Source organism: Leptonychotes weddellii, chromosome 13, assembly GCF_054177405.1.
Source record: "Leptonychotes weddellii isolate Sample4059 chromosome 13, ASM5417740v2, whole genome shotgun sequence".
NCBI lineage: Eukaryota > Metazoa > Chordata > Mammalia > Carnivora > Phocidae > Leptonychotes > Leptonychotes weddellii.
This window is the reverse complement of record NC_138381.1, coordinates 59939825-59962414: the sequence shown is the minus strand read 5'-3', so window position 1 is coordinate 59962414 and position 22590 is coordinate 59939825. Positions and strand designations below refer to the sequence as shown.

The window sequence follows — 22590 nt, the reverse complement described above, 5'->3', positions numbered from 1 at the left end:
CACAAATATCTAAAGGAAGGAAATGAATATACATCAGGCTCTTCAGCTTTTTACGCAGGGTAAGTTACAAGCTCCTCAAGGGCCTGATTTATCTCTGAGCTATGAGTCCTGCTTGTAACCAGACTCCACTGAACTCCTCCAAAACGTGAGCTTCCTGAGCTGGAGGCAGAAACAGATGAGTAAGAAGGGCAGTGACTGCCCCACCTTCAGATGGGACTGTCTATACACTGAAGTGTGCAATGATGGGGCAACAATATGCAGCAAATGAGATTCTTCCTACTACGTGGCATTTGTAGAAATAGCCATGATTATGTTCATAGTGAAGAATACTCTGAAAATAAAAGAAACTTTTGTATCTCTAAATGGATCTTTCAGTTTCCTACCCCTTGCATATTTAGAAAGGAACAGCTGTAGAACAGTAACTTTAAATCATCCTTACAGAGCTTAAAAAGGAATTTTCCTTCACGTATTTCAATTCAGGGAAACAACTGGTGACTTTAAGTAAAGCACTGATCACCTTAGCTGGGAAAGGCATTTGATAATAACCCCCCCCCCAAAATGATTATCTGAGAACTGCTATAATAATTAGGAGAAAGTTCTATCTTAGTCTCAGCAATACACCACTGGTGCTTTGGACAATTTTCTGTCACTTTTAACAACATGAGATGTTACAGGGCAAACCATCACTGTGTGGACAACAGTGCCCTTGCAGACCTGGAGAACAGGTTATGGCCACCGGTTTTACTACTAACAGCATGAAGTTCAGACTTTTTCCACCTTTAAATCACCGAATGTGAATTTTTTCCAAGATATCCTTTTAGGCAAATAGCAAACTCCTATATTCTACCACAAATTTCGTGTAGGATCACAGAGTCTTAGGGTAAGAAGTAAATAAGCTTAATGGGCATTTAGTTCAACGGGCTTTCATTTAAGTGAAGCCATACAAATTGCACAAGATTGGGTCCGATGAACACGCCATTAAAAAACAAGTTTCTCCAAAAGCATAACATGGTTCAAGTGATCAACAGCCACTGTGCGTCCTCACTGGATGTCCCCTGTCCAGATAGCTTCAAATATCTGTCAAAAATGTATACTGACTCTTCATGTGTGCAGCTAACAAATAACAGACAATCAGAACTTTTTCTGTGTCTGTGTTGAGCACAAATAAAGTATCATATCCTGGAACCAAAGCTTTTATAACACATTCAACGCAGGCACATCAACCACTATGAGAGGTAAAAAAAAAAAAAAAAAAAAAGTAAAATATATAAAAACTTAAACACCCTACAGCTTTTATCTAAGTACCAAGAAAAACAAAAGAACAAGCATATGTTGAAGGGGGAAAAAAGAAACAACCACTCACTGTATAGTTTTCAATGTTAAATCATCTATGTGGAATATCACATACCCATCTCTTTCTATCTTATTCTTAAATAATACCAATGTTGTCCAGATCCTAGCTGGTAACCTCTGCGTACACCAGAGCTGTCGACCTTTGTCCTACAAGTGAGTTCAGAACTGAATTCTTTCTTTCATCATTCAGTTTGACTCTTGCAGCTGTCCCCGCCACTGAGCCTGTTCTGATACTTTCTCCTCCTTCCTTTTTGCCTTTCTTCTCTCCTCCTCAATAACAGAGTAGTTTCCTGATCAAAGCACCAAATTATTAATTATAAGCTTTTATGCCTTTTTGACACAATCATAAGGCAGGAAAGAATTATTTTTTGCTGGTTCTCCTTTTCACGACTGAAGTATTTCAATGATTGAAGTATTTCATGGTTAGAATATTTTATTTTTTTAAGTGGATCTTTTAAAAAATGTTAAGTGCAGTCACAAAAGGACAAAGACCGTATGATTCCACTTAGATGAGGTCCCTAGAGTAGACAGATTCATAGATAGAAAGGAGAATGATGGTAGCCAGGGACTGGGGGGAGGGTGTAATGGGGAGTTAGTGTTTAATGGGTACAGAGTTTCAGATTGGGAAGATGAAAACAGTTCTGGAGATGGATGGTGTTGATGGTTATACAACAATATGAATGTGCTTAATGCCACTGAACTGTACACTTACAAATGATTAAAATGGTAAATTTTATGTTATGTGCGTTTACCACAATACAAAAAAGCAAAAAAAGAATTTAACACCAACATTTAAAAATAAGTTGCTTCAGGGGCGCCTGGGTGGCTCAGTTGTTAAGCGTCTGCCTTTGGCTCAGGTCATGATCCCAAGGTCCTGGGATCGAGCCCAGCATCGGGCTCCCTGCTGTGCGGAAAGCCTGCTTCTCCCTCTTCCACTCCCCCTGCTTGTGTTCCCTCTCTCACTGTGTCTCTCTCTGTCAAATAAATAAATAAATAATCTTTGGAAAAAAAAAATAAGTCGGGCGCCTGGGTGGCTCAGTCGTTAAGCGTCTGCCTTCGGCTCAGGTCATGATCTCAGGGTCCTGGGATCGAGTCCCGCATCGGGCTCCCTGCTCGGCAGGGAGCCTGCTTCTCCCTCTCCCACTTCCCCTGCTTGTGTTCCCTCTCTCGCTGTCTCTGTCAAATACATAAAATCTTTAAAAAAAATAAAAATAAAAAAAATAAGTTGCTTCATAAAATAACACATTTTGTTTTTTTAACAACAAAAACCTATAATGACTTTAAATATGATTAAACAAGTGAATTTAAACCAGTTTAGGCTTCATCAGAAATCATGATATAGGAAAGTGCAAACTTCTAATTCTAAAAATGAGTGCAGTCCTTCTCCTTGAACTGGGAAATTCACCAAGCAAACTGGACTCTGTTAAATTCATTCGATTCATACAATGCATGCCCTGGAAGCCTAGGTGTCTGTCTTTCACAATTACAGCAAGTTCTTATTGCTGGAGCCAGGTTCTGCTGAAGTCACTACTTTTCCTGTCGTGACGGATTTTGGTCCAGAGGGAACAGAGGAGTGGGTAAGTGGTAATCTTTGAGTACTCACTGTGCCGCAAACCCGAGGCAGTGCCCAACTGGGCCTCTTTGCTGGTTTGAGATGAGGAATAGCCGAAGGAAAAGAACTTTGTGGAATGCTGCTAAAGGCTATTAAAAATAAATCACAGAACCTTGGGATGGGAAAAGAACAGCTCTCAGGTTGCTTGTCCAAACAAGAACCCCCTCTGCTATATTCCGGGCATTCAGTCATTCAGCCTCTTCATAAACATGACTTCCCCACACCTAACCCATTTCTAAACTGGCCTAGATGTGAAAAAGTACCTTTCCTATTGACTTAAATTCTGTCTCCCTCAAATAAGAAGGGTTTTTTTGGTTGTTTTTACTGTTATTATATTTAAAAATTTTTAATGTTTTTAAACAATTGATTTAGAGGTAATTTTTCTCAGGTGTATTAAAAAATAGTTTGCAAATACCGTTCAAAAAATTTCTGTGGTCTTCATCAAGCTTTCCTTAATGTTACTATCTTACACATAACCACCATATAGTTATTAAGACCAGCAAACTGCTATTAATATAATATTAACTATAGAATTTACTCAACTCTTATTAATGGCTTCCCAAAGTCCTTTTTCAGGACCTGGATCCAATCCAGGCTCCCATGATGATTTAGTCATCATGTCTCCTTAAGTTCTCCCTTAAACTGAGGTAGTTCCTCAGATACTCATCTTTTGTGACTTTGACACTTTTGAAAACAAAGTCCCTCGATTTGGGTTTGATGTTTCATCAGATTATGGTTATGCATTTTGGCGGCAGGAATCTCACAGAAGTGATGTTGGTTCTCGGTGGATCCTCTCAAGAGGTACATGGCTTTGGGGGGTGTCTCATTCCTGTGGAGGTGAACTTCCAACACTTGGTTCAGGTGGGGGTCTGTCAGGTTTCTCCACTGTGATTATCTTCTCCTTTGCATACGTTGTAATGATTCTGTTACTATGTAACTACTAAGTATCTTATGGGGGAGATATTTGGAGACAGTGTAAATACTTGTTTCTCATTTAAACTTTCAGCCACTAGTTTTAACATCCATTGAGGATTCTTGCTTGAGATGACTATTACTGTGATGGTTGCCAGGTGGAGATTTCTTGTCATGATTCCTTTTATATTTATTAACTAGAATTCTTTAAGAACTTTTTTTTTCAAGTTATTTATTCAAGTATTTTATATCAGCATGGGCTCATGATACCTGCTTTATTCTATGAGTTATAATTCATTATTATCATTATTTAAGCTCAAATTGTCCCAGTCTTAGCCACTAGGAGTCCTTTCAAGTTGGCTCCTGTGTCCTTTTGTTAGGTCTCCTAATTTTCTAAGCATTAGCCATAAACTGTTCCACTCATCTTGTATTTTCTCTTGTGCCAGCCTCCAAAACATTTTCCCAAAAAGTCTTGGTTCCTTTAATTGGAAAATGTTATTTAGAAACCAAGAACTCACTGCTATGAGGTGTCACCCACGTCACATACCCACACAAATATAGTACATTTCTGTATCTACCTACATATATTGAAAACTGTATCTAGAACCCCCCCACTCCATCTAGACCCCACCTCACATACCCACACATATATAGTATGCATTTCTCTATCTATCTACATATATTAAAAACTGGAAGTTCATACTGATAACTCCAATTCTAGTTCCACACCACAGGGTTCATTCTAGCCCTCAACCCACCCCTATCTGTAATTTCATTTTATTAGTGAGAAGCCTGGCTCACTCTCATTATCCACAATATTTACCTATTTGCTCAATCCTAGAACACACATACAGTGGTTTAGGAATTGCTAAGTCACACCCCTGTGAAAAACAAATCTACTAAAATTTGGGGCACCTGGGTGGCTCAATTAGTTAAGTGTCCAACTCTTGATTTCAGCTCAGGTCATGATCTCAGGTCAGGAGATCAAGCCCTGCATCAGGCTCTGCCCTGGGCATGAAGCCTGCTTAAGATTCTCTCTTTCTCCCTCTCGCTCTGCACCAACCCCCTGCTTGCATGCTCTCTCTCTCTCAAAAAACAAAAAACAAAAATAATAATAATAATTTGGGGGGGTTACTGGATTTAGACTTAAAAGTATATAGTCAAAATACTGTTTCCCAAAGGTACTTGGGTTACTTTTCTTCTTTATCTCCCCTCCCTTAGTGTGGTTTCATTATTTATTTGTAATACAGTTAAGAATCATCTGTTAGAGTTTTTATTTAATTCTGGATTCCCCTCACATCCTGGTTGTCTAGTTAGTTATTCTTCAGGTACAGCCTCAGAACTATATAAAAAGATGTACTCAGAGAAGTGACACTTCCTTCTGTTCCTTCTGTCCCATTCCCGCACTCTCTACCCTGCTCCCAGTGGCTTCTTACAGGTAATCACACCCATTCATTTCTGGTTTACCCTTCCTATGTGTACACGTGTGTGCTTTATACAAACAAGCAGATACTTGTATACTTGTCTCCCCTTCTTTCTTGAATGAAAGAGAGGATACAATAGATGTTTACTTGCCCTTTGCTCTTTTCATTTACCAGCATATCCCAGTTTGGAGAAAAGAGTTAGCAGGCCTGTTATCCTGAGAAAGGCCTGCTTGCAAGGGTTGCCTTCGCTCATCTGGGAACTTATATTTGGGAGAGTTTCCAACATTCCCTAATGATAAGAGTGGCTCGGTGCATCCATATGACAATGGGGTATATGTTGGAACACCTGCTTTCCTTCTGGAAGTCTGGAATTTTGGTATGTGCCAGGCAGAAGATCCCTGTGTGACCAGCACCCAGTAAAAACCCTGGGTTCTAAAAAGCTTCCGTGGTAGGCCACATTTCACATGTGTTGTCACAATTTGTTCCTGGAGAAGTATGTGTATGTATGTGACTACAGTGGGAGAGGACTCTTGGAAGCTAACACCTGAGATCTTCTGGACTTTGCACCATTCTTCCCCTTTGCTGACTGCTTTATATCCTTTGTTAAAATTAATCTTAGCTACAAATATGACCATGTGCTGAGTCCTGTGAGTTCCAGGGAATCCCCAAACCTGTAGGTAGTCTTGGGGAGCCATGACACACCTGGAAATCACGCCATATCGGTACATGGAAATCCTCCTCAATTCTTTATTACAGGTGCATAGTGTTCCATGTACAGATGTACCATACACTATGGTTTATTCAACCTTTCTCCTATATGTGGACATTTAGGTTGCTTCCAACATTTTGCAATGCTGCAAACAGTAACTTTGAGTATGTGTATTTCTATAATTTGGAGGTATATATTCAGGGTAGATTCCTAGAATTGAAAAGGTTAGGTCAACAGGTCAGAGCATATGCTTTCTGGTTAGGTGCAGCCAAATTCCTCTTCTGAAAGGTGTTATCAGTATGCATTCCCACCAGCAACCTGTGAGAACACCTTTTTCCTCACAGCCTTGCCAAGCAGATATGTTATAATTTTTCATTTTCTCCAGTCTAATAGGTAAAAAGTGGTATTTCAACTGTTTAAAATTACATTTCTCTAATTATAAGTGAGGTTGACCATCTCTTCATGTGTTTAAGAACAAGCACACGAACACACACACATGTACATAAATGAATCATCTATTCAAGTCTTTCCTTCATTTTTCTATTGGGTTTTCCATTCCTCAATCTAAGAGTTCTTTATATATTAGTGGGGTGCTTGGCTGGCTTGGTCAGTAGAGCATACGACTCTTGATCTCAGGGTTGTAAATTCGAACCGCACACTGGGTATAGCGATTACTTAAAAATAAAATCTTAAGGGGCGGCTGGGTGGCTCAGACATTAAGCGTCTGCCTTCAGCTCAGGTCACGATCCCAGGGTCCTGGGATCGAGCCCCGCATCGGGCTCCCTGCTCCACAGGAAGCCTGCTTCTCCCTCTCCCACTCCCCCTGCTTGTGTTCCCTCTCTCGCTGTGTCTCTCTCTGTCAAATAAATAAATCTTTAAAAAAAAAAAAAAAGAGTTCTTTATGGGGTGCCTGGGTGGCTCAGTTGGTTAAGTGTCTGCCTTTGGCTCAGATCATGATCCCAGGGTCCTGGGATTGAGCCCTGCACTGGGCTCCCTGCTCAGCAGGGAGCCTGTTTCTTCCTCTCCCTCTGCCCCTCCTCTTGTGTACTCTCTCTCTCATATAAATAAAACCTTTTTTAAAAAAGAGAGAGTTCTTTATATATTAGAGAGATAAGTCCTTTATCTGTGATATACATTGCAAAATGTTCTCCTAATTCATCAATCGTGTTTAATTCATCAATTGTGTTTTGTCTGTTTGTGGTGTTTTGCCAATCTAGCAAGAATTCTTATATTGATGACCAAGGATGTCCGGGCTCTGCAAACCTTCTGAAATAGTAGTCTGCTTTTCTGAGAGATCTGCAGCATTCATTCAGATTTTCAAAGGGTCCTGTGACCTGAGGATGACTGAGCTATCACTAAGTCTTTTACGGAGCCTGTGCCCAATAGAACCACTTCTGCTGGACAGCTTTCCAAATTCTTGAAGGCTTCTCTTGATTCTTCTTTCATAGGACACACCCAAGCAATTGGCCTCTAATGGTGTATTTTTAGATTTTGTCATTAGTGTGAATTCTTTATCATGAGTGCATTTCTGGTTTTCTATACTCTTCCTACACCTGATACATGTGACACCAGGCTCAGCATGGGGAGGAGAGGACAGGATCCACTTTGGCCAGTGACCCCAACCCTGACACATTCCTTGCTTTCCCTCTGTCCTCCCCACCACAGGGGCCTCTTGAGCTTATCTGAGTGCTGGGTTGGGGAGAGGGGCCTGTGAGTGTGATATTCTAACTATAGACTAACCAACACACAACAGACTACAACTGCTACTTCTCAGTCCAGGTAACACATTTCTGTTCATGTACATTTAAGAGCAAATTGGCTTTTCTTGGTGGCTATCCCACAAAGTTAATTCTAATTGACTAGCTAAAGCCTATAGCTCTTTTGTTTCTCCAAAAGTACTTCTGCTTTTTTTTTCACTTATGAAGTTCACTTTTTGGAACCAAGTAAAAAAATCTTACATTTGTATCTATTAAACTTCATTTTGCTTTACAAAACTCAAAATAGTATTTATCTCTGGTGGAGCTGGGAGGAAGAAAGGGACAGTAATTTTCTAGATCTTAGGTTGGGAGGCATATATATATATATATATACTGTATTCATTATGTACTTCATAATTTATGTATACGTACTTTTATTTTATACCAAATATTACATGAAGATTTAGGTAAATTACAGAAAATTTTCATCTTGTTAGACCGAGCCCACCATATCAAGAAGTAAGAAATTTTTAGATCCTGAATCTGTTACCTCACTTATATTTTTAAGGGTAGGTTATCATAGCATAAAATCTGATATGTTACTTAATTACTGCTATCTAAAGATTCACCTATTCCTAACTACAGTCAATGTATGAAACCTATTAACAACAATCAATTTTGCCCTGTAACCTGTGTAAACAAATGACATATTTATATAGTGGGAAATGGAGCTTAGCCCAGAAAGCCCAGGGAATATGAATTTATTTGTGGGTCTAGAGCGGGGGTTGGCAAACTATAACCCATGGGCCAGCACCTGTGTTTATAAAAAAGGTTTACTGATATACAGCCACACTCATTCATTTATGTATTATCTATGCCTGCTTTCATGCTACAAGGGCAGAGCTGAGTAGTTCCGACAGAGACCCTATGGCCTACAAAGTCTAAAATGGCCCTGTACAGAAAAAAGTTTGCTGAACCCTGGTCTAAGGCACCATCCAGAGGAGAAAGTAAGTTTTCTAGTGTACTTGGCAGGTATATTCCTTTAGGAGTCTAGGTTCCTCAGGCTATCACAGCTCACTGATCATTAGTTTTACCTACCTGAACCCTATTACTCTAATTTCACACTTACAGAGAGCGAGTTCACTTTCCATGTAGGCTTGCCTACAGGGAGAAGACATACTGATCAGCCAGTGTGACCATTCCTACAAAGTAATGATTCCACTTTTCACTGTGAATTAAAGAACTGGCTTTCTGATTTATAGTCTCTCATGAAGTAGATTAGCATGGGTCAGTCCTTTGGAGACGATAACCTCTGATATACCAAAAAATAAAAGTCAAGTTTCTGGACCTGCAAAGCTAAGGACCAGCTCCTGAAATATGGAGACCCCTCTAGGGTATCCATCCTATGAAGCCCTACCTGGGTCAGCAGAGTCCCTCAAGAGATATTTCTGTGACATATCCCTCCATCCTACTTGTGATGCTACCAAAACTTAAGGAATGAGTGCCCATCATTTCTCAAAATCAGATGCAGAAATATCACATGACTACCATAAGACTCAACATTCCACATACAGTAGCTGCTGAGAAGTGACACTTTTTCATTAGATAAGCACTTGCTCTCTTCAAGTGTCTGATGTGACACAAATGTTTTAAAAAATCATCAAAAGAAAGTTAACATCAAACTCAACATTTTCGAAATGTTTCAAGAACAAATCATAAGCTACCTGTCAGCATCTGTACTTTATCATGTGAAGTGTTACTCTGGAAAGCTGTCATTCACACTCATCTGAATTGAGATCTCATGCCTTACCTGACTTGGGCTGATCTTTTCTTCAGTAGCTGTGGAATGTTGATGTGGGTCTTCCTTTGCTCCCTCACAGGGGTCTCTTAAAATTTCCGCCTGGTCCCCTTGATCTCTGAAGACCTTTAGCTCCATGCTCTTGGTTTTCTCTTCCCTATCCAAGATCCCAGAAGCCACAGAACCTCCTGCTGTGGAGTCCACCAGCCCACACCGCCCAGGCTCACCCCCATGATCCAAGGCGCCAGAAGTTTCTTCACAACAACTTTCCGCACGAGTCCTCTGCAGCTCCAAGGGCACTGCCCTACTCTGACTTATAAGAGAGCTTGAGGCTCCAGGTTTTACATCTGGAATCACACTTGGCTCAGGGTCAGCATGAAGCTCTTTGGAGACACTCACAGGGAGTTCAGAGTATAATTCCTGTACCACGGCAGACATGGAGGAATCAAGTGGAACTGGCTGAGTCTCTACTCCGGATGACAGCATTAGGGCAGATGGAAGATTATGGAGTCAAGTCTTTTACATCAAATGGTTCACCCTGACACAAATCAAAGGAAGGGATAAAAGTTTAAAACCTTGCAGGGTAGAAGAAAGCTGTTTCAGCTAAAACTGGCTACAATAAGGACAAAAAATTCCACCTCAATTGCTGACAACAATCTGGCACCAAAACATCCTCCTTAAAGACTGTGAATTAGTGGAAAAATAAATACCTTAAGCCTTTAATAGACATCTGTCTAATCTCAATTCAAATACTGCCTTATGAACAATTCTCAATTTAAACCTGGAGGGCCAGCAAATGTAGATGAGAATAAGACATGTCTGAGCATCCAAGGATAGAAATGATGTAAATTAGAAGATAAAGATGATTTTCTACTTGTTTTCAGGGCATGAACCTTGCCTGTTTTGTTCATTGCTGTTATCCCCACTGGCTGGGAGAGGCGCTCGGCACATAGAAGGTACTCAGTAAATACTTGTGCAATAAACATATACTGAGGGATTCTGAGGAATTTGATATACTGACTTTTCCTCAAGAATAATTCTCTATGCAAGTTTAGAGACAACAGAATTCCATTCCTTTACTGCTTACCAAACACTTGAGCTGTGTCTACCCAGACTGGCACAAGACACTACTAAACCAGACCTTCAGCAGAATCCTCTCTTTTATTCAGTTTCCAAGTGCCTTCACAGACACAACTAATTTGATTCTCGCAACCCTGTGAGCAAAGTAGAGCAGCTATCACCATCCCGTTATAGATCCTAACATCACACTGAAGAGGTAAAAATGACCTGCCTAAAACATTACAGGGTTATCTGAGGGGGTGGGGTGGGGGGGGGATACCCAAGGGGCTTCCAGTGTTGGGAATGTTCCACCTCTTGCACTGGAGAGTGGAAACATGAGTTATTTGCTAAAATATGTATATTTGTTTAGTTCATAAAACTACGTTATTAAAGTTAAAACATACATACACACACACACACACACACACACACACAGAGCTAGGGAATGGTACACTTGGAACTAGGGTTTCCTGATTGGTAACCTTTCCATTTTAGCCTACCAAATGTGTGCAGTTTCCACAACAAAATCCACTTTGACCTAACCAAGGTGGAAACTGGTTAACCAAATAAGATACTACTTGCTTTCATTCTTGATGCTTTCCCTAATCCTAATAAAAGGAGAGAAAAGGTGAGAATTTTCTGGCAACTGAGTTTGTAACAAGGATTTACCTGAGGTATTGATGGCAAATCCCTTTGGCCAAAATACACACAGGAAAGGACGGTTCAGAAAGCCAGCAGATTTCTACTCCTACCACTTTCAAACATCCATCTCTTCCCAAAATAAACATACTACATACAAGTAAAATCCATTGTTGGCTACCCAACAATTTTGACTATTGAGTTGTCTCACCTTTTCTCCATTGATCACATTCAGATTTCTGAGCAGGAGGGACTCTCCAATACACCATGTAAATCTTTACAATTCAGTTTCCTTGGACCCTGCGTTGGTGGTATAGTGGTGAGCATAGCTGCCTTCCAGTTTCCTTGGACCCTGTCTCTATTCCTGCCCTGATTTTCTGGGGGGGAGCCCATACGTCACTTATACAAAAGGCATTTGCTCTACCTCCAGGTCAAGAAGCACCTGCTCCTTGATTATTCATGGGTTTACAACCTTTCCTCCTTGCACAGAAGATCCCATCCATTGACATGTGCTATCAAGACTGAAGCTGGGGGCTGAGGCGGGACAGATGACAGGTCCTTTCACTTTGGACCATTCTGCCTTTCTTCTGGTTTTCCAACCTGTGGTGGATAGTTTACTTACGCACATTCCTATGCTTTCACCCACTGGGTGTCCTTAATGTTTTGAAGGACTCTTCCCCAAAAGTAAAAGTATATAACATGACATACTAATTTAAATACTAGAAATTATAGGAAATCAGACTGTCGGTCCATTAAGTTTAGAGAACACAGGAAGGCTGATGAAAAAATCTGGATCCAAAAAAGCAGCAAGGAGAGAGAAACTGTTGTGTCCAGAAGTATGGTGAGAATCAAATGAGACACTTTCATAAATGGTGCTGACAAAAACGTATCCTTTCTGGAGCTACAATCTTCCCCTTTCTCCTCTAGTTCCTGGATATTTTTAGAGGCACTTTAGATTTTAGGCCACTTAGTGTCTGTGTGTGCATGTGGGGGTTAACAGCTAAAGTAGAATTACTATTGGATGCCAAAAAAGGGGAGGAGGTCCTCATTTTCATTTGGTTCAGTTTCCCTTTCCCAACAACAGATACAATCCAGTTTTTGGTTATCACACCACATACAGACCAGAAGAGTAAGTGCAGGAAAGGATACTGTAGAAGAGCAGGTTTGTTGATGGAGATCGGCTCCCTGGGTCTCTTGCCACCACATGCTCAAGAGCTCCTCTCCCTTACCTGCCACTAAGGTATGAGTGTTCTCAAAAGTTTAATCCTTGACATGCCTCCCAGGCTTCACTTTTCAGATGATCTCATCGTTTTTGCAGCCTTTCTATGTGGATGACTCAAAACTGTCCCTTTAAGTATAGGTGACCACATGAGCCAACAATTCCACTCCTAGGTATATATGCACAAAAACTAGTACACAAATGTTCAGAGCAGCACTATTCACAATAGCCAAAAAATGGAAACAGCTTATAAGGCCATCAACTGATGAATGGATAAACAATGCGGTACATCCGTACAATGGAATATCACTTGGCTGTAAAAAGGAAGGAAATACTGATTTGTGATAAAACATGGATGAGGGGCGCCTGGGTGGCTCAGTTGGTTAAGCGACTGCCTTCGGCTCAGGTCATGATCCTGGAGTCCCGGGATTGAGCCCCACATCGGGCTCCCTGCTCAGCGGGGGGTCTGCTTCTCCCGCTGCCCTCTTCCCTCTTGTGCTCTCTGTCTCTCATTCTCTCTCAAATAAATAAATAAAAAATCTTTAAAAAAAAAAAAAAAACATGGATGAACCTTGAAGATATTATGGTAAGTAAAACACACCAGTTACAAGGAACCATATAAGTTCTCATATATATAAAATACCCAGAGTAGGGCGCCTGGGTGGCTCAGTTGGTTGAGCAACTGCCTTTGGCTCAGGTCATGATCCTGGAGTCCCGGGATCAAGTCCCGCATCGGGCTCCCTGCTCGGCAGGGAGTCTGCTTCTCCCTCTGACCCTCCCCCCTCTCATGCTCTCTCTCTCTCTCAAATAAATAAATAAAATCTTTAAAAAAAAAAATACCCAGAGTAGGCAAATCTATGGAGTTGGGAAGTGAATTAGCGGTTCCTTAGTGAGAGCTGGAAAAACTGGAAGTGACTGCTAACAGAGTTTCTTTTGGGGGCAATAAAAATGTCCTAATATTGATTGTGGTGATGGTTACACAACTCTGTGACTATGCTAAAAACCACTAAATTGTACAATTTAAGTTGGTGAATTGTATGATATGCAAATTATATCTGAAAGCTGATTTAAAACAAAAACACCTGTCCCAGCCCCCATCTTTTCTCAAATTCCTGACCTATGTTTCATTTATAAGGGTGGTACCCCTCCCAAACTTCACATGTCTAAGATAGAACCCATTCAACCCAATGAATAATTGAGTCTTACTACATACAAACAGCTATGAGAAACGAAGATGAGTAAGATGTTCTCAGTAAACTTACATGTTTATTTTTTATCCTGTTGCCTCTCTCAGTAACAACACCCCCATTATTCTAGAGCTCAGACTTGAACCCCCAGAAACAACTACATTTGACCTTCCACCTGTTGTTCCATTAGCACTTGTAGCCCACGTACTCAACTCCCGTGGTGTCTCTAACAAATCCCACTCCTTTCCATCCCCATGGCCTTAATTCAAGATTTGTTCTAAACACAGGATCATGCACAAACACACATTTACTAAACAGATCTGCATCATGAAGAGGCAATATTAATAATCACATAGACTGGTTCCAGATATTCTTCAAGGAAAACAGTGCCGTTACATTTCTTATCATGCATCTGTGCTGTAAACTGGCATCGGTCAAAACAGATTTTTAAAGCTTTGGTTCCCCCCAAATAACTTCCAATTTTCAAAAGCCAAACATCTTTTGAATCTTCTATTTCATAAAAATATAATTCTAAGAACTTTCAACCTGTAAAACAACTAAGCACATTGGCTGTTGAAACAAAACAGACTTCTCTCCTTTTCTCCTTGCCCCATCCTGGGTCCTCGAGTTTCTGAGCAGTATCTGCAGTTGAGTCACCCAGAACAGGGAGTATCTCGGCTGGAACCATCAGAGTTGAAGTAATATTTAGATGTAAGTCTAGAGCAGCAGATTAAAATTATTCTCAGCTCACTAGCTTGCACCACCAAACTCTTATTTTAGCCATCTATCAAAATATTGGTAATGGGGGCGCCTGGGTGGCTCACTCGTTAAGCGTCTGCCTTCGGCTCAGGTCATGATCCCAGGGTCCTGGGATCAAGTCCCACATCGGGCTCCCTGCTCCACAGGAAGCCTGCTTTTCCCTCTCCTACTCCCCCTGCTTGTGTTCCCTCTCTCGCTGTGTCTCTCTCTGTCAAATAAATAAATAAAATCTTAAAAAAAAAAAAATATTGGTAATGTTACAGACTGCAGGAACAGAACAAAATTTTAACAAGACATTCAAATTCTTTAAATTTCTAAATACACTGGAACAATTAAAATGATGGTGTAGAGAAACATAACTCTACAAAGAAGGCTGCCTGGGATAGTTTACCAAACTAAACATCAAAACTCTTTAATTTTGGTAAAATATGAACATAGGAAAACTGTTTGAAAGAATATAATCCAAATATTAACAGTATTACCCTGAGTGAGAAGATCACAAACAACTTATACGTTGTTACTTTTCTTTTTTACAGTAAATATGTATTTCTTCTGTTAAAACATTTTAAAAAATATTTTCCCAAGATCCAAATAGGAATAAAGAATAACTGGTAAGTGTATTAGCCCTTTATTTTTATCAGTATCTTTCCAAATGTCAGCTCTCTGCCTCAACCATAAAAATTTTTACATTAAAGCGTTAAGTAAACTTGAAGAGAAAACAGTGAGTTACATATGCTCATAAAATGAAGGCAGGGATTTATAGCTTAATCCTTACTAATGACTTATAACCAACCTACTGGGTGAGCACAGTGGATAAATATCTAGTTTGAGGTATAAGCAAAAAATAAATCATAGATTCACAAACAACTCTTACAACTGCTACTGGCTTGTCATCTTTACCATGACACAAATGAGAATTAGATTGTTTAGGGAATGGACTTATCCCTGAAAAAAGACCCATATTTGTAGGGAGTATGCAGTACAGTTTTCCCAATAAAAGAAGAAATTCTTTTGAATTGAGAACAATCATCTCAAAACCTTTCTATGTCAAATCCAACAGCGGTGCTGGGAAGCAATCTAGTTGCTAGTCTCCGAATTGAGAGACCAGGGTCCCTATCCTGCTGGCTGTATGGCCTTGAATGTGTCACTTAACTTTCCTGGGCTTGTTTTTCACATGTAAAAAGAACAAGTTAAACAAAATAACCTCAAAGGGTCCTGCCGCCCATAAACATCCCATGACCCTAAATGATAACTTTTCGGGGCGCCTGGGTGGGACTTTGTCAAGTGTCTGCCTTCAGCTCAGGTCATGATCCCAGGGTCCTGGGATCAAGCCCTGTATCAGGCTCCCTGCTCAGCAGGAAGCCTGCTTCTCCCTCTCCCACTCCCCCTGCTGTGTTCCCTCTCTCGCTGTGTCTCTCTCTATTAAATAAATAAAATGTTTCAAAAAAAATTTAAAAAATGATAACTTTTTTATTTCTCTTTGTTTCTCAGAGTACATCTATAGATACCAATAATGGTGGTAGAGTTCCAACTTAGCCCCACTGCAGACACTCAGGGCATAGGAGATAATTTAAGAACACCTTACACACAAAAAAGATGGAAAGCTTTTTCTTAGTGGCAGTGTTAATTCCTATCCTACCAAATAACAAAAACATGAAAAAAAGAAAATATAGTGCTGCAGTTCTCAATCTCATTAGAATACATTTTATAATACTACAAATTTGACAAAGTGGCCCTTTCAGCTTAGTAGTTCAAACACTCCCTAAAACAAAAGTTCTGGGGGTACAAAGTTTACAGCAATGAGTAAAATGTAGAAAAAAGAATCAAACAAAGAAAACAGCAGAACAGAAAACCATGTGCCCAATAATCCCCAGTCTGAAGGTCTTTAATTCCAACGCAAAAGGGCTGCTCAAAATGAAGAACAGTTAGTAACACCCGGTGCTGCCACACTTGTGTCAAGGGACAATACTCACAAAATCGATCAGGCCCTCAGAAGTTCACAACACTCCTTTCACCTTGAGAAAGGGGCTTTCTTTTCCAAGATTCGGACACTGTAGCCAATGCCTCCATGAGGGCATTCGGAGAAGGGGCCTCTTCTTGAGGGACAGAGAAAGAAGAATCTTTTAACGAGATCTCTAGACAAACAGAAAGTCGGGTAGGGAAGTCTATATACTAAACAGGGCCCAGCTCTTCAACATGGAGTGTGCAGGAAATCTCAAAAGCATCAAGCACTGTTTCCTTTTTCCTTCCTTTATTAGCATGCAGAAAAAGGATCCCTCTGTCTCCACATGGGGAGTGAAACAGCGAAAATGCTCCTGATTTCTGACAAAGGCTTTCTGCATAAAAGATTTTCATTTCTTTTTCAAAGGAAGAAGAGAAGGAAACCATCTGTGCCACTCTAAATACACTGCAGGAAAGAGTCCTCCTCTCAAAGGTACAGAGTCTTATTTTTCTTGGGAGAGAAAAAAAGAAGTTGGAAGCTCCCTCTGAGGAGGGGGAGGTGTGCAGATAGCAGGAAGCTTTTTAATCACTACAGCAGGTAGGGGGAGTGGGAGAGGATATCTCTAACCAGTCAGGAAGAAGTGATAGCTTCTGTGGACAAAGGGAAGGCTGGCTTTTAGTATCAGCCCTCCCTCCCTCTTGGACTATAGACCTGTTTCCAAAAACAAAGTCTTTTCTCTTGATCATTCTGAGGCCCTCTTTTGTTAATTTGGGGAGCATGGAAGAATCTAAAGGGAGTAAATATGCCTTTCTCCACCCCAGGGTGGGTAAAAGTCTCCTTTCCAGTGAGAAAGGATGGGTTGAACACCTGTGATGTGGGGGTGGGGATGGGAGGAGGCATGCATGGAAAAATGTGGGTCTCTATGGAAGATAACTAGTTTTCTTTAAAAACAACAAAAACAGCAGCAGCAAATTAAGTAACAATGACAGCAACAATTTACCAAAAGCTTACTAATGTCCTAAGCACTTACACAAATTCTCCCTTAGCCCTCAAGACAATGCTCTACAAAGAGGACCCAAATTAGAGATGGGCTAATTGAGACTCAGAAAGGTTAAGCAACTAACCAAGGTCACGAAGATGGGAAGTGGGAGACAGACTTGCAACTACCACATTCCAGACGCCATGCTCTTAACTGTGCAAGGGAAAGGAGCTCATTGCACACCAAGAGACTTGAGGGAAGAGAAGCGAGGCTCCGTCGGTGGACATGATTGGGGGTGGGGGGATAAGAGACTGACTTCTAATACCACACAGAAAATTCAGGGTCTTCCTCTTTATATCTAGGGGTAAAGGTGAAAAATAAAAGAAAGAAGGTAAGTCTCTCTTTTACAGGGAAGGAAGACCCCCCCCCCCAACACTTTTAGGCAAGTTGAGTCTCGCTCTTCATCTGGGGAGCGCTGAGCAAATCGGGGGAAAGGTCTTGTTGAGGGGCTATCTACTACCCCTCCTATTGAAATAAGTTTAGAATCGCCCTCTCACACCCCGGGAGCGGGTATCGCGCCGCTGACAAACGCACAGGAGCTGGGGAAGAGCGTACGCCCACAACAAGGGGCGTCGCCCTCCTCAAGAAGTTGGGGGTCCCCCGCCGTATCGAGGTTGAAGAGTATCTCTCCCCCGTCGGAGCCATGACTTGGAGAAGCCGTTTCCCCCTCGCGACGCGGGGCCTGGTCTCCTCCCTCTCCCCCGGTCGTTCCGCCGCCCGCAGAGCAGCCTCCGTTCCCTTCAGCGCCCCAAGAGGGAGGGAGCCCCGGGCTCCCCCTCACCCTTCAACGCCAGGCGGAGGGTCCCCTCAGGGTGGAGTGAGGCGGGGCGGCTGCGCCCGAAGCCTTCCCGCCCCCGGCCTCTTACCCCGAGGCCTGCTCCGCGGCCCGCGCTCGCCCCGCCAGCTCGGCCTTTGCAGCCGCAGCCCCGTCGCCGCCAAAGCTACCTGAGCCTACCGAGCCGAGAGAGCCCGGGGGCGCTCCAGCCGCCACCTCCTCTTCGTCTCTATGGTTTTCTTCCTCCTCGAGCCCCCCCCACCCCCACCCCGCACTTCCTCATCCGGGGCCCGAGCCAGCCATGCGGGCTCACCCAAGTCCCGCCCCCGCATGGCGCGCGCGCAATCTTAGGGGCGGCCCTTCCCGCGTCCAGCCTCCGGCCCTGGGCGGGCCCTAGCAGCTCTCTGCCCCGCCCCCGCGGTCCGGATTCTTAAAGGGGAACACACGTTTTGCCCCAGCACTTATTGAACCATAGGGCCCATTGTCTCCACTGCTGCTACCCTGGTCCAGTCCACTATTTTCCTGGCCCGAATGGCTGCAATTCTAGGGGACTCTCTCTGGCAGCCCAGGAGATATTTTTATAATTTGAATCAGTGTGAGGTCATGTCAGTGCCCTGCTCCTTTTAATCACACTGACCACTAAATCTAAAAGGCACCTCTGCCTCCAGTCCTGAAAGGCATCTTGTTTTAATATCTTCAAGGCTTAAACACTGGCTGAAATTGTCACGTTGCATCTATTTATTGATTAGTTCATCATATGTCCCTTCCCATGCTTGTTCATCATTCTGTGGTCAGCACCTAGCGTGGTGTTGGGCACAAGTAAACGTTCAACAGACATTTGAGGGAAGGAAACAAGGTTTATTCAAAAGGGAATCAAAAGAGCACCTGGGTGGCTCAGGCGGTTAAGTGTCCAACTTTTGATTTTGGCTCAGGTCATGATCTCAGGGTCCTGGGATTGAGACTGTGTTGCGCCCCATGTGGGGCTCTGTGCTTGGTGGGGAATCTGCTTGAGATTCTCTCTCCCTTTCCCTCTGCCCCTTCCTCCTGCTTGCATGCACTCTCTTTCAGATAAATATTTAAAAAGGGGGGCGGTGAATTAAGGAAGTTCAGAGAATAGAGTCAACTTGATCCAAATCACACAGCCTTGTATTAAACACAGAAATCTGTTGCTTTTTGGACCTTATCAATCTGGCTGACTATAGAACTAGAGGTTTGGAGGTTTATGGGAGATTTTAATTCTCTCTTCTCTGATCAGGATGTCTTTGAGCCAGTCAACATGTGAACCATTTTGGCCAAGATAGTGGTTTTCCCACTTTTGGTCAGGGCAGGAGGTATATAAACCCAAATGCCAGCCCTATTATTCTACAGCCTGTGAATGCATAGATCATCTGTATATGTGTACAATTCATACATAGGCTACTACAGATGGTACTGGGATGATTTAACTAGAAATTCACTTTAAAACATTTCTACATTTACAGTATCCACATTGTCCAGTTCTTTCTCAAGCAACTACCTGCCTATAGAAGGGGATCTGAGAAACCCAGTGTTACTGGTTTGTCTTTTTGCCTCAGGCTCTAGCATGACTGCCCAGCACCATTGTTGATCTTGTCTTCATTTTATTTTAAAATATTTATTTATTTATTTATTTAAGGGGGTAGGGGCAAAGGGAGAGAGAGAGAGAATCCTCAAGCAGACTCCCCTCTGAGTACGGAGCCTGACACAGGGCTCAATCCCACAACCCTGAGATCATTACCTGAGCTGAAGTCAAGAGTTGGATGCCCAACTGACTGAGCCACCGAAGAGCCCTGATCTCGTGTTTTTTTTTTTAATGTGATATTTTGTTAATAGTGGATTTTTGTATTAATTTTTATTTTAAAAAATTATTTTTAAATATTATCTTGTTCCCTGAGCTTTTTTGACATCTCCTTAATATTTTGTGCCCTAATATTTTGTGCCCCACTAAAGACCTAATGTAACATGTCCCTCATTTCATTTGGTCCTCAAACACTTTCTGAACAAGGAAATACATGTACTTCTTATTTCCATCTGACAAGGGAGAAAATTGAGAAAAGAGAATTTGGTGCAAAGCCACGCTGCCAAAAACAGGCTATTGTGCAGGTGGTTGTAGCACAGCGATCTTAGAATCAAGGATCCCCTAGACTAGATCCCCAGTTCAGGAACTAACTGCTCCAGCCGTCACTAACCTTGACCAGCCTTTGACAATTTTTTAAAAGCTCAAAACCTATCAAGGCTTTTGTTTTTTATTTTTTAAGATTTATTTGTTTATTTGACAGAGAGAGAGAGCACAAGTAGGCAGAGCGGCAGGCAGAGGGAGAGGGAGAAGCAGGCTCCCCACTGAGCAGAGAGCCTGATGAGGGTCTGGATCCTGGATCAGGACCTGAATTGAAGGCAGACGCTAAGCAACTGAGCCACCCAGGCACCCCCTGTCAAGGTTTCTTACAAGTTTTTGCCAAATTAAAAAGTGAAATATTTGCAGTTCTAAGATAGGACACCAATTATAGACATCTCTCAGGAGATGTAATCAAATTTCCTTGAGGGCCAGGGAGAGAGAATCCCGTTAGTCCCTCTGGAATGGAAGGACTTCCCACCAGCCACTGCTGCTAACAAAACAGTCAGGGGGATCTGAATGTGTCCCCTGAATTAGCAACATTAAAATCTTTTATAGTTAACATTTTATCACTGAAAGTTTTTGTAACTGTTGCGGTCTACTTGATTACATGTTCTTACTTTTATAAAAAATTACATTTTATAGGTTTTAAACTTCTGAATCCTAAAGTAAAAGTATGGATGCTTAAGGAAGCTCTTGTCTTCAGCCCTCCCCTCCCCTGCCTTCGCCCACTCCCGTCTCCTTTGTGGTATGCGTTTTTTTCTTTAAACATTCAGAAAATTTCCAAAAACCGTAAGTCAATTAGATGGAGCTGGCAACTTGTCAGGAGCCCTTGGCGAGTTTCTGGCATAGCCCACACAGCTTTGATTTTCTTCTTGAGAACTGAAAGATGTCCTGACAGGGGCTTAGGCTGAGCTCCTGGGTGTGTGGAGGATGCTGGTTAAAAGCTCAGCCTTCAGAGCCCAGTTAGACTCGACTGGGACAGGATCCATCCTTGCTTCCTTCTGAGGACTTTCGTGTCCCCTGCCTGTTTACCTTTTGTGAAATACAACAGTACCTGCCACCTAATAGGGATGTGACCATTTCATAAGGATGTCTGTGAAAGTTACGGTAGCTATTATTATAACCAGGGAGGAACGGAATTCATTTGGGGTTTCGAGGGATTTGAAAAGCACACCTCAAAGTGAATACTTCCCAGCAGGGTCCATCGCACTAAGTCGCAAGTGCTCAGCCCTTTGCATTTTACAAAAGTTCTCGCAGAAACTATTTTGTGCTTCTCAGTAGCCCCGTGAGACCAGGCGAGGGTCCACAACTTCGTTTACAGATTCGGGGAGACTCGCCTGAGTTTGCCCTGTTGGGGGATCACTAAATCGGAAACAAAGCTTTTGGGCATGGATCTATCTGAGAATGTCTGGGAAGAAAAGGATTTCCTTTCCGCTGTCGGGCCAGCGAGCGGGAAACGTAGCGGACAGCCGGAGCTAGAGGCCACAGGCGACGCCCCGCCCCTGGCGGGAGCCCCGGATGGGGAAGTGGCGCGGACACCGAGATGAGGCGGAGGCCGGGCCAGAGCGGCCCGGGGCGTGTGGGCGGGAAGGGGGCGGGGCCGCGGGGCGGAGCCACCGGAGCTGCGCGGGTTCTCAGGTGAGCACTCTGGGGCTGGGGCGGGCCGGCAGGAGCTTTGAGCTTGGGCACGGAAGCCGCGAGGGCTGTGGGGGCGAGGGCGGGGCGTCCAGAGGAGGCGCGGGGACCTCGGGAGGGTCCGGCCCTCGGAGCCCCGGCCTGAAGAGGGAAGGGGCTCCCGAGCTGCGGGTGAGTGGGGCTGCTCGCCGGGCCCGGGCTTGTGGAGTATGAGGGAGGGGGTGGTGGCCCAGGTTCGAGTCCTGACCCCACTCCCCATCCTGCTGTGTGATCTTAGACAAGTCTCCGTGCCTCTCTGAGCTTTAGTGGCCGCAGCTGTGAAATGAGGGTGGGGAGGAGGAGCTGCTGAGAGTTTGTACAGATGGACGTTCAGGGAACGAAGCCCTGCCTGCCTCCTGTTTATCCTCTCCTTGCCCAGGAAACTGACCGCGAAACGTGAACGGTGGGAGTGTCTCAGTGTCTGAGTGACCTTGGGCAAGTCCCTTGCTCTGGCCCACCCTTTCTTTATCTACAAAATGAGTGCGCTAACCTCTTTCAAGATCTCTTTAGTATTTGGGTGTTATTGCTTTAGTTAGAGACAAGGCAGTGAGTGCCCAATTTAATACAGGTTTTCCCTTTAGGGTGTGATAGAATATCTTCTTGGAGGTTGGAACAGACCCTGGCCCAAATTCCCTTTAGTTCCCAGATTCTGTTTTGT

The 22590-nt window shown here is 42.9% G+C and overlaps 2 protein-coding genes across 23 annotated transcripts in view; one reads left to right on the top strand and one right to left on the bottom strand.

Moving 5' to 3' along the window:
* The window catches only part of PRR14L (proline rich 14 like), a 56048-nt gene extending 37658 nt beyond the window's left edge, over positions 1-18390 (bottom strand). The window contains exons 1-4 of one of the 10 annotated variants that reach the window (XM_081801756.1): positions 18216-18343; positions 17435-17647; positions 16342-16464; positions 9518-10043 (exon numbers count right to left, since the gene is read on the bottom strand). In XM_081801756.1, coding sequence (XP_081657882.1) covers positions 9518-9991 — 474 coding nt within the window. In that variant the 5' untranslated portion in view covers positions 9992-10043; positions 16342-16464; positions 17435-17647; positions 18216-18343. The other 9 variants (XM_081801757.1, XM_081801762.1, XM_081801759.1 and 6 more) reach the window with 9 other exon arrangements.
* A 3454-nt stretch (positions 18391-21844) lies between these two features.
* The window catches only part of DEPDC5 (DEP domain containing 5, GATOR1 subcomplex subunit), a 122333-nt gene continuing 121587 nt past the window's right edge, over positions 21845-22590 (top strand). For 12 of the 13 annotated variants that reach the window (XR_014139732.1, XR_014139733.1, XR_014139735.1 and 9 more), the window contains exon 1: positions 21845-21896. The gene's annotated coding sequence lies outside the window, so the exon portion shown is untranslated. Of the gene's footprint in view, positions 21897-21945; positions 22065-22590 lie in introns of those variants that run through there. The other variant, XM_081801746.1, reaches the window with a different exon arrangement.